Genomic DNA, 11,809 nt, shown 5'->3' on the forward strand with positions numbered 1-11,809 from the left:
GTTGGTCTTAACCATCCAGCAGAAAAGTATAAAAATGAGGTATAAAAAGTAAAGCCATATTAATATGCTGAATTGTGAAAGGCTCAAGTCAACAACTTCTGTGGCTAACCCACTACTATTGTGGACTGCTGGACTGTGTTGGACTGTTTTGCTGAATTCACGCACCTATAGTATTTAGATGCCAATGGAATACCCATCTCTGACAGGACTAAACAAAAAAAGGGAATACAAAGGAAGGACCATTTTGTATCTGTATATGCAAAACAGGATATACAGCTACTTTTATAATTCAATGAGAAGAAAGATTTGTATTAATAGTGTTTGGACAGGATATTCTTTCTGCGTCTTGTACTATGGATAACCACTAAGAAGATAACAATGTACAACATATTAATTATTGAAACTGTCCTATTAATCAGTTTTCAAAACTGTCTCATTGATATTTCTCAATAAAATAAAGATGATAATGATGGTTGTACAACTCTAATTATACTAAAAACCCAATGAATTATTTATTTTTAAAGGGTGCATTTAAACCTATACATATTGTATCTCATGCTCATTTTGAAAAAGTCCATCAAATAATTTTTAATACTACTTCCAAATGAGCAAAAAAGTATATTTAGCTAAAAATCTGAAACTGTTGATATGATACATATACATGCTTACAACAGTTTTATTTCATATTCTGGTCAGTAATGAATTAAGCTATTTTACCCTTATCTGGAACACATGATAAGCACAGGTAGCTATGGTCTGTGAAGAATTACTACAAGCTAGAATTTAAAACAAAATTTGTTCTCAAAAATATGAAAATAAATACAGGAAAGGAACTCACCCATACATGACAACAGGTCTGACAAACTTAACACCAGTGATAACGTGTTAGGCAAAGAGTTAAAGTTAAATTTTAGTATATGTGCTGCCGAAGCAAGCATGAGTTAAAGTTAAAAAATAAAAATTTAAACTGATGTTTTAAAGTTTTACAGCACATGGATACCCAGTCTCTCCCCTCAGGCACTCTCTATGGCACGCTTCGGTGGGCTGAGTTGCTCAACCAGGCTCCCTGGTGAGAAAAGGGCCTCTCTAGCCCAGCAGCTTTGCTGCAGTCTCAGGGCCCAGCACTGTGGGGTTTCTGGAAGCCAGAGTCCCACCCCAGCCATTCCTTCTGTCACTGCCACTGCGCATGCTTTCCAGGGTAGAACTGGAGTGCCATAATATTCTGTTGGCCGCACCACTCCTGGCCACACTGCTGCATGCCTACTTGGGGCTTCAACGCTATGAGAACATCAGCTTTCTTGCATGTATTCATATGAAAAATGGAAGACTACAGCAGTTAGTTTTCAAGGTCTTTGGCTAAACTTTCACGGATGAACTGCAGAGTACGTTGGTACAAGAAAGCATCCTTTTTCTTTGGTTTGCAAATGTTCAAATGATTAACATCCACAGGAATTAGATCTCCAATGCCTAAATCTAAAGAAAACAAAAATGAAAATACATGTCAATATATCTAAAAGTAAAGACTGCCCCTTTGTCAAAATTGAAATAAGTCAAATGGGTCTTTTTTTTTTTTTAACAGTAAGCAATTACTTTATTTCCTTGGCCTGACATGGCTGACTTCATTTACAAGAACCTGAAGCTGACAGGACACACAGATTTCCCAACAGAAAGGATCTTTTTCATTAGCAGAGATGAAATGTCACATCAGAATACAATTCCTGCTCCCCACCCCCACCCTCAACCCTTAAATGAAAAGAAACGGATTAAACCCCAATGAATTACTAAAAGACATCCCTCCAAACGTTCCTAATTAGCAGCTACAGTGGATGAAAACCAGAGGAGGGAAGCAGCTGGCCATCACTTAGCATTCCTGTGTGTGAGACTGAGAGACAATGGTGAGGGAACATGAATTCTGGACATGTGGGAAGCATGGATCATCTACCTTTCCTCATACCTGCACTTCCACATGAAAGACACCTCTGCCCCTCTACACAGGAACTGCTAAAGGCAGCAAGAAAAAAGACTGGTTGTAGCCTGCAACTTTAAGGGCCCAAGGTTCAGAAAACTCCTAAGTAGGTTTGAGACAATGGGCACCAGAGAGAGCAGGTTAAGACAGAAGCTTGTCAGTCGGTTCCAGTTTAATGCTATCAAAACTAACGGGAATCACAGTCCCGTCCTGCAGGACTGCTCTTCTCCAAAGTTAAGACAGCTCTTTCTGAACATCCATCTCTGGAGAGGGACTGTGACATTCATGTCTGAGAAGACTAGCAGGTGAGGCATGGCATGGAGAAATTGGAGAGATTAAGGGCTGCAATGCTTTAATTACTGTGGGCGTCTTTTGGTCCCCAGGTATGGCCCACGATCACAATTCCTAAGAAATTCCTGTTCTCTTTCCTACTTGTGCAAAAATATTAAAAATTAAATCTCTGCCCAAAGAGATGAGAGTTGCTGCTGGATTGCATTCATCTCTGGCTTTAACTTGCCCACCTTCTGACCTACTATGAAGTCCCAAAACCTTAATTCTAGGCAATGCCTTGAACTTAGGACCTCTCCGTCCTTCACAGAAGCCAATCCAGCAGCTCGGTCCTGACATGCTTTCTCCCTAGGCTGATGAAGCACCAAAAAAAATCAACTGAGCATGTGAAAATATGACGACAATGTGTGCAGTGTAAGTTTCCAAGCTCTCCTCCTTCCGTCTTCTCTATGGTGGGAGCCCACCCGCTCTTCCCTCAAGTCCCACTCACATCCGTCCCCTACCCCCAAGTCCAGGTGCTCCCATCTGCTGGGCTTCCACCACTCACTTCCCATACACACTTTCATCACCATAGGCCACATACAGAAAATAGTCTTGCTCGTCCTCAGGTCTCAGGTGGATCCTCTTCAGGATTAAGAAGTAGAACTGGCCAACAGTGAGGTCAGAGAGCACTAGGAACTTCCTTTTGTCCAGATCAGGCACCCTGGCCTTAGGAGCCTTCTCCACGATGACCGGGACCCTGCCTGGGTACTTCTTTTTTTTTTTTTTGGTGGAACCAGGGATTGAACTCAGGCCCTTGCGCTTGCCAGGCAAGCACTTATTCTACTGAGCTAACTCCCCGGCCCCCAGGTACTTCTTTTGGCTCTTTCCTCCTTCCTTTTTCTCATACTCGAAGGGATGGTCCTCCTTGTACTGGAACTTCATGGTGGGTCACAGGCTCGCTTTCAAGATCCCCACACAGGGCCTGCCTCCCTCGCTGAAGACTGCGTGCGCTGCACACATCCTGCCGGTTCAGGCAGATGGCAGGGCTCCCAGGATCGCTCCAGAAACTGTAGCTCTCAAGGCTATGGCACCTGACGAGCATTCTGAAGAGCTCCACAGCCCAGGGAGGTGATGAGCTTCCAGGTGGAGGAACCTCTGCGGCTTCCCGTGAGCAGAGCATGAAAACACGGGGCCAAATGGGTAATTCTTAATGCTAGCTTGGTTGTGATAAGCCCCATATGATAAAGGGAAGTTAATAAAATGTGTTATGTATGTGTATCAACTCCCTATAATAAATGTAAACATGTACTGTAAACATATACTAATAAAATTTTTAATTTTAGAAAAGGGTTCACTCCAGCAAGCTGAGGAAGTGGTTATGTAGAGACAAAGCATTTTAGGTACTGAAATGTATGGGGTAGCTACAATGCAGAGAGTAATACAGAAGGCTTACAGAAGTAAGGTTTGGGAGCCTCAAGGAGCCTCTAAATTCTTACCTACAATACCTATTCCAGTAGGAATTACCCATTTCTCCCACCCAGGGACATCAAGAGGCTGTAGTTTTAACACTAGTTTTGCTTGAATATATCTTCTGTTCCCTCATGTTTCCATGCCTTTATATTCTGTATTTACTAAATCTTTTTTTTTAATCTTTTAAATTAACAGATTTTTAAAAAATGTTTCTACATGCAACTATTTGTTGAGTTAGCCCCCTTAATCTAGCAGACAGAGAGCTTGGTATGACCTTTAAGCAGCATAAGTCACCCCTGTTACCGTATTTACAGGTAAGCCATTAACTTTTGTTGTCAATTAAATAAAGAGAAGGGAAGGGTAAAGACAAAGTTGTATGTTTGCAGAGAAGTTTTAATCTGTGGCTAAAAAGAATAAAATTAGACTTGAGATCTTTGTTATCTCCTAAAACTGAGAAACTGGAAATAAGATGTTATCATTAAATGAGAAGCATCTGATGGCCAGAAAGTTTCTAGAATTTTACCTGCTGATTCCTCTGGCACCACATGGAGCTTGATCATGCTGCCAATTGAGGTTGGCTGTGTCTCTACAAAATTCAGCACCTGGAACTTTTTGTCTTTAGCAAACTCCAGAAAGTCATCCTGTAGGGTTTTAAGTGCAGGAGAATCTATAAAATTAGAATAAGAATGTGGTAAGTTCTGCTTACCTAGTTTATTTTTATTTATTTAATTTTTTTGTGGGGCCAGGGATTGAACTAAGGACCCTGTGCTTGCCAGGCAGGCACTTATTCTACTGAGCTATCTCCCCAGTCCCTTATTATTTTTTTTTTTATGAATTTAGTACAAGGTCTACATGGTCTCACTGCTTTGGAGTGATCCTCCTATTTTTAGCCTCCAAAGCACTGGGATCATAGGTGCATACCACCACGCACAGTCTCAATCTCTGTCTCAGCACATCTAGGGAGTGAGGGGGAGGAGTTGGCACAGTATGCCGGGGATCCAACGCTGGCCCCTGCATTCTGCCTAAGCAGGTGCTTTATTTGGCTGAGTGATCTGGCTGGCCCTTACTTACCTAGTTTAAAATAAAGTGAATTAATCTCTCAAATTTAGAGAGGCCATCAGGATTTTAATTCAAGGTGGTAAAGCCATTCTATGGTGGGTTTTTTTTTTTGTTTGTTTGTTTGTTTGTTTGTTTTTTCAGAACCAGGGATTGAACTCAGCCCCTTGTGCTTGTCTGGTAAGCGCTCATTCTACTGAGCCATCTCCCCAGCCCCATTCTATGATTTCAAATAAGGGGCTAAAGCCCCTAGAAACTGAGAGGACACAAAGAGCGAAGAAAAAATGTTTCACTGTACTACTGGCTGGCAAGAAGCAGAGTCTAGGATATACAATGTGTGAAACTACAGAGCTCCCCCATTGTGATAGCTGGAGCCCACAGTCTGTCACAAACACAGCCTGTCCTTTCCAGTTTGTTGTCCTCAAATATGAAAGGGGAGCCAAGTAAAAAAAGCACCAAGTATTACAGGAAGGCTACAACCTCAAAGGTATTATTCTTATTCTTATTCTTATTCTTATTATTATTATTTTTGGTAGAACCAGGGATTGAACTCAGGTCCTTGTGCTTGCCAGGGAAGTGGTTATTCTACTGAGCCATCTCCCAGGCCCCCCTTCAAAGGTATTAGATGAGCCAGGCAGAAAAGCCATCCCAGTCATGGAAGAAACAAGGCCAAAGAAGGAAACAAAGGAATTTTTGGTTTTTGTGCTTCTTGGAATTGAACCATAGCCTCACATACACTAGTCAAGCATTCTATCACTAGCCCCTAGCCCTTTAATTTTATTTTGAAATAGGGTCTCCCTGAGTCGCCCTAAGAATGGCCTCAAACTTCCCATCCAGTCTCAGCCTCCTGAGTAGCTGACTATACCATACTTGGCTCAAAGGAGCTTTTAAAAATCTTCTAATTAGTTTCTTAATAATGATCTGAAAAGAAATGTAAGTGAAAAAAAGGAGGATAATAAGAGTAAGGAGAAACCAGAAAAAAAAAAAAAATCAAAGCTAAGACAGCTCTAAAGAGGTGACTTGCATGTGAGTCTGCCAGAGAAGAAGCACAGCAACAAAGGAAAATCTGTATGTCAAAGAAAATGTTTGAGAACACCTCTGCAATCAGCAAGGCAGCAAGAAGAGACAAAAAGGCAATCTAAAGAGAAGAACAAAGCAAATTGCAACTTCCATGGGCTCAGGCTGAAGGGGTGCTCACACTGTAGGAAAGTGCCCAACCCTAGCTGCAGCAGCAGACAACAGTCCTAACTGCAGGGCGCTGGGCTGGTGCACACCTCACTGGCAAAAAGATGGCTCCCTCCATGTCATGAGACTTCAGGATCAACAACTGCCACTGCCACAGCCCAAGTCCCACCTGTGCTTGCCCCATGAAAGTAGCCCGTGGAGATTTAATAACATGTTCCTAAATGACCAGTGAGTAATTGAAAAAGTGTACAAAGAAATTTCAAAATTTCAGAAGAAAATAAAGATGACAGTATCACAACATACCAAAAAAACCCAAACCAAAACAAAAAACAAGGTAGGACTGGATGTCCCATTTAATCCAACTAGTCCCCTCCTAGGTATTTTTCCAAAAGGACTGAAAACATTATACCACAGTGATATATGTGCACACATGTTTATAGCAGTGCAATCTGTCATAGCTAAATCTTGGAAGGAACCCAAACGCCCATCAACTGAGGAATAAAGAAGTTGTGGGATTTTTACATAGTGGAATATTATTCAGCTATAAAAGGGATAAATTTGAGGCTTTTATTGGTAAATGGATGTAACTAGAGACCATACTCATAAGTGACATAAATCAGCTCCACATGTGCAAACATTGCGTTGTCTCCTTAGTGTAAGAACCCAAAAGAATTAAATACAATTTGAAGGGTAAATATATACTGGGAAAAGGAATGGACTTATCCAAAAGGAAAGAATTACTAAGTTGAGGAGAAGGACAGGAGAGGGACGGGGGAAGAGATATATCTATGTATGTAAGCACAATGGTTTGGACAACTGTACTGTGCATTGCTGCTGGTCTATGGGAAGGAGAAGTAAATGCTTGTTTTTTAAACTTTCTTAATTTCTTATATATTTTTCTTCCTTCTTCCAATTTTTCATGCATATATCTGGTAATATGAACAACTAATTTTTTTTTAATGTATTTGGTACAGAGTCTCACTACACAACTCAGAGTCACAGTGATCCTCCTGTTTTCAGCCTCCCCAGTTCTGGCTCATGTGGTCAGAACTCACCAGGAGCCTGTAGCTGCCCAGCATCCACCTAAGTTTTCAGACTGTGGACAGGGTGTCAGTAGATTAGCCGTACCTCTTGAGTTGATTTTGGTGTACAGTGAGAGAAAGGGATCTAGTTTCATTCCCCTGCCCACCTTCACCTCCTTCTGTCTCTACACACACACACACACACAATTTGCCAGCACTATTCAATAGAGACAGTGCTTTTTCGGCAGTGTATGTCCTTAGCATCTTTGCTGAAAATAAGTTGACTGGGGGCCAGGGACACAGCTCAGTGGCATAAGGTCCCAAGTTCAATCCCTGGTGCTGATCTTCCTGTTGATCTCATATGTATCTAGGAAACTGTCAACTTACTCTGTTTTCCATCCTGTGAGAATAAAGATTTTAGAAGTAGTATTGATGATCTTCTGAATTTCTATAGGGTCTGTAGTGATTTTGCCTTTTTCATTTTTTATTGTATGAATTTGAGTTTTTTTCTTTTTTTAATAAGGTTGATTAGGGGGCTTATCAATTTTATTTATTCTTTCAAAGAATCAACTCTTTGATTCATTAATTCTATTGTTTTCTTGGTCTTCATTGCATTAATTTCTGCTCTAACCTTTATACTTTCTTGCCTTCTTTGGTCTTTGGGCTTGACTTGGTCTTCTTTTTTTAGGAGCTTTAGGTGCAGCGTAAGACCATTTAATTTGGCTTGTTCTGTTTTCCGAATGTGCAAATTTACCGTATAAACTTCCCTTTTAAGAGAGCTTTCATTGCATTCCACAGGTTCTGCTGAGTTCTATCTGCATTTTTGGTCAGTTATGAATATTGTTTAATTTATTCTTTAATTTCATCTGTGATCCTCTGGTTGTTTAGAAGGTTATTTAATTTCCATGTTTATTTTTTAAATTTTATTTATATATTTATTTGGTACAGAAGTTTGCTACTCAGCTTGAAGTCATAGTGATCCTCCTATTTCAGCCTTCCCAGTGCTGGGATTGCAGGCATGTATCACCATGCCCAGTTTTGGTGGCTGGCACGAATGCCCAGGGTTCTGAGGCTAGCATGGCATGCAGTACCAGAGACTGAACCCAGGTCCTTGTGCTTGCCAGGCCAGTGATCAGACCACTGAGTTATCTTCTCATCCCAGTTTATGGTGTTTTTGTGGTTTGTCAATAACTTCTAGTTTCATTGCACTATGGTCAGTAGGTATGCATGGGATGATTTTAATTCCTTTGGATTTACTTAAGTATACTTCATGTGCTTTCTTTACAAGTTTGGTTTAGTTCTGCTATTTCTTTGCTGAGTTTTTGCCTAACTGAACTATCTCTTTGTGACAGTGGCTTGTTAAATTCCTGCATTACAATTGTATTATTGCTCATTTGATGCTTCATGCTTGTTAAAATTTGTCTTATGTAAGTGGGAGTTCCTATATTGGAGGGGAGATATATATATATTTATTTATAATTGCTATCTTTTCCTCCTGCAGTTTTCTCTTCACGAGTACATAGTGACTTTCTTTGTCACTTTGAATGATTTTTGGTTGGAAGTTGATATTGTCAGCAACCAGAATAGCTACCCCTGGTTTTTTCTGGCTTCCTGTGGCATGGAGAATTGTTTTCTATCCTTTGACTTTCAGTCTGAATTTCCTTTTGAGTTAAAAATGTTTCTTGTATGCAGCACATTGTTGGATTTTGTTTCTTAATCCATTCTGTTAGTCTGGTTTTTTTTGATTGGTGAATTGAGGCCACTTACATTGATCATTTTATATCTATATCTATATCTATATATCTCTTTTATGTATCATGTTATTTTTCTGGTATTGGTTCCGTACTTTTTTCTTTTTAATTACTTGTTCTCTTTGGTGGTTCCTTTCTGTTGTTCTTGAAGCTGTGGTTGTTTCTATCTTTTTCTAGAATATCTGTCTCAGTTATTTTTTACTCATTGCTGGGACAAAATACCTGACACCTTAAATTAAGAAAGGAAAGGTTTATTCAGCTCAGTTAGTGGAGGTGAGGTTTCAGTCCATACCAATCCATACTGGGCTGGCTCCAAGGCAGAGTAGCATATGGCAGAGAGCAGCAGTTCATAGTGGTGGAAAACAGCAAAGGGAGTTGATGCAGCCTTGGCTTCTTCCAAGCCTCTCCCTTCTTCTGCACTGACTGCAGACTAGAGCTCTTTGGAGGAAGTGGCACACAGAATCCTTCCTCCTTTATACATGCTTTTTTGTGCTGAGTCACTGTAGGGTGGCCCTCCATGCCCTAGGGAAGGGCCTCACACACCCTAGGGGGTGGAATTCTTGACTAGATTTAGTTAAGTTTTCTACTTTCAAGTTGACACAATGTATCAACCATTACACTGTCAGTACTCTTTGTAGGGTTGGTTTGGTGGTTATGAATTTCTTTACTTGTTCTATGTCATGGGAGGATCTTATCTCACCACTGAATTTGACAGACAGTTTTGCAGGGAACATCAGTCTGGGTTGGAAGTTATTTTCTTACAGGATCTTGAATACTTCATTCCAACCTCCTCTTTTTTTTTTAATAAATGTGTGTGGTACAAGGTCTCACTACACAGCTGGGACTTGTGATCCTCCTGTTTTTAGTCTCCCCAGGGCTGGGATACAGTGTGCACCACCACTACTACAGGCTCAGGGCACCTGGGGGTGGGGCTGGTGTGGCATGTGGTGCCAGGGATCAAACCCCCGTCCCTGTGCTTAGTTCACTGTGCCATCTCACTGGCCCCCAACCTCTTCTTGATCTGATGGTTTGTGTTGAGAAATCTACTGTGATTCTGATGGGCTTTCCATTATATGAGATCTATTTCTTATCTCTAACAGCTTTTAATATTCAGTTCTTTTGCTGAATTCCTGGGATCTTGATCATTATGTGTCTAGGTATAAATTTATTTTGATTACGGCTAATTTCAGTTCTATATGCCTCACTTGTCTATTTGTCAGATTCTTTTCTCGTGCCTGGGAAATTTTCTACTACTTCATCAGATAATCTTTTTATGTAATTTTGTGTTGACACTTGCTATTTCATTGACAACGCTTAGTCTTACATTGTTTTTCTTTGTGTCATCTTATAGCTGCTGAATTGTTATTTCCTGATTCCTTGTTATTTTTAAGAAACCTTTCCCTTTACCTTCATTTGCTGCACCACTGTCTTCAAGGTCTGAAAGTCTTCAGTTTTGTTCAAGCAGTTTTGACAGCTTTCAACGGAATTTTTAATTTCCTTGATATCTATTTGAATCTGTTTCATGCATTCTCATTCTTTCTTGTACTGTTCATTCAATGTTTCCATCACTTTTTTATTCTCAATTTTTAAAAAATCTATGTATTCTTTAGATGTGGTAAGCAATCCTTTCGTGATTATTTCTTTTTTGACCTGAGAGATTATTTCTGATCTTATTTCTTCTCTAACCTGATAGACTTCTTTACTTCCATTGCTATCATTTGATAAATTTCAGGTGTGTGACACCCAAGTTGTTCTATGTCCTTGTCTCCTGGACTTGTTCTGGGCTGGAGGACTGAGTTTCCTTTTATGTCCCCTTTCTGGGCATTTTTGTAGCTCCCAGTGATCACTTGGACTCAGCAGTGATGGGAAAGGAGAGGAGTGTGGGTCAATAAGGTGCCTGATACAGTGTGTGTAAAGGTAGGACTCACCAAGGCTCTCACAACTGGTGGGGGAGGCTGGTTAAAGCTCTGCAAAGCTTCTGCATAGGTGGTAGGCATGGGCCAAACTCACCAGGACCCTTGAGCTGCCCAGTGTCTACCTAAGTTCTCAGACTGTAAGACAGGGTGCTAGTAGATCCACCACACCTCCATGCTGGAGGCTCATGTGGGCAGAACTCACCAGGAGCCTGTAGCTGCCCAGCATCCACCTAAGTTTTCAGACTGTGGACAGACTGTCAGTAGATCTGCCGTACCTCTTATTGAGTTGACTTTGGTGTACAGTGAGAGAAAGGGACCTAGTTTCATTCCCCTGCCCACCTTCACCTCCTTCTGTCTCTACACACACACACACACACACACACACACACACACACACAATTTGCCAGCACTATTCAATAAAGACAGTGCTTTTTTGGCAGTGTATGTCCTTAGCATCTTTGTTGAAAATAAGTTGACTGGGGGCCAGGGATATAATTCGGTGGCATAAGTGCTTGCCTGGCAAGCATAAGGTCCCAAATTCAATCCCTGGTGCTGAAAAAAGAAAATAATAAAGTTGACTGTATGAATATAGATTAATTTCCAGCTTCCCTACTCTGTTCTATTGGTCTGTGTGTCCATTTTAATTGACAGTTCCATGATGTTTTGGTTTCTAGAACTTTGTAATATATTTTGATATCAAATATCCTGAGGCCTTCTGCTTTTTTTCTCTCAGGATTGCTTTAACTATTCTAGATTTTCAGTCACTGCATATAAACTTTAAAACTATTTTTTGTACTTCTGTGAAGAAAGTCATTGGAGTTTGATTGATTCCATTCCATTGATTCTACAGATCACTTTAGGGTAGTATAGTACTAATATTAATTCTTCTGAGCCACAAATATGGGAGTATCCATTTTCTTGTGTTCTCTATCATTTCTTTTATTGGTTCTTTATAATTTTTTGTTGTAGAAATCTCTCACTTCCTTGGTTAAATCTATTCCTGAGTCTTTTTAGGTGGGTGATTTTTTTTTTTTATTGCTTCAATTTTATCTTTTATTATTGGTCTGTTTAAATTTTCAGTTGTCTTCTTAATTTGGTTTTCGTAGGTTGTGTGTATTCCAGATTTTATTTCTTGCAGGTTTTATATATTGTTAAACATTTCTTTTTCTTTTC

The 11,809-nt window shown here is 40.2% G+C and overlaps 1 protein-coding gene across 3 annotated transcripts in view; it reads right to left on the reverse strand.

The window, feature by feature from the left end:
• Positions 1-411: 411 nt before the first annotated feature.
• Serac1 (serine active site containing 1) overlaps positions 412-11,809 on the reverse strand; it is a 74,841-nt gene continuing 63,443 nt past the window's right edge. For all 3 annotated transcript variants that reach the window (XM_004628508.2, XM_004628507.2, XM_023712240.1), the window contains 2 exons: positions 4,230-4,373; positions 412-1,473 (listed from right to left, as the gene is read on the reverse strand). In XM_004628508.2, the coding sequence (XP_004628565.1) occupies positions 1,337-1,473; positions 4,230-4,373 (281 nt within the window). In that variant the 3' untranslated portion in view covers positions 412-1,336. The remainder of the gene's footprint in view (positions 1,474-4,229; positions 4,374-11,809) is intronic.

This window comes from Octodon degus, unplaced genomic scaffold (assembly GCF_000260255.1).
Source record: "Octodon degus isolate 3935 unplaced genomic scaffold, OctDeg1.0 scaffold00024, whole genome shotgun sequence".
NCBI classification, from domain to species: domain Eukaryota; kingdom Metazoa; phylum Chordata; class Mammalia; order Rodentia; family Octodontidae; genus Octodon; species Octodon degus.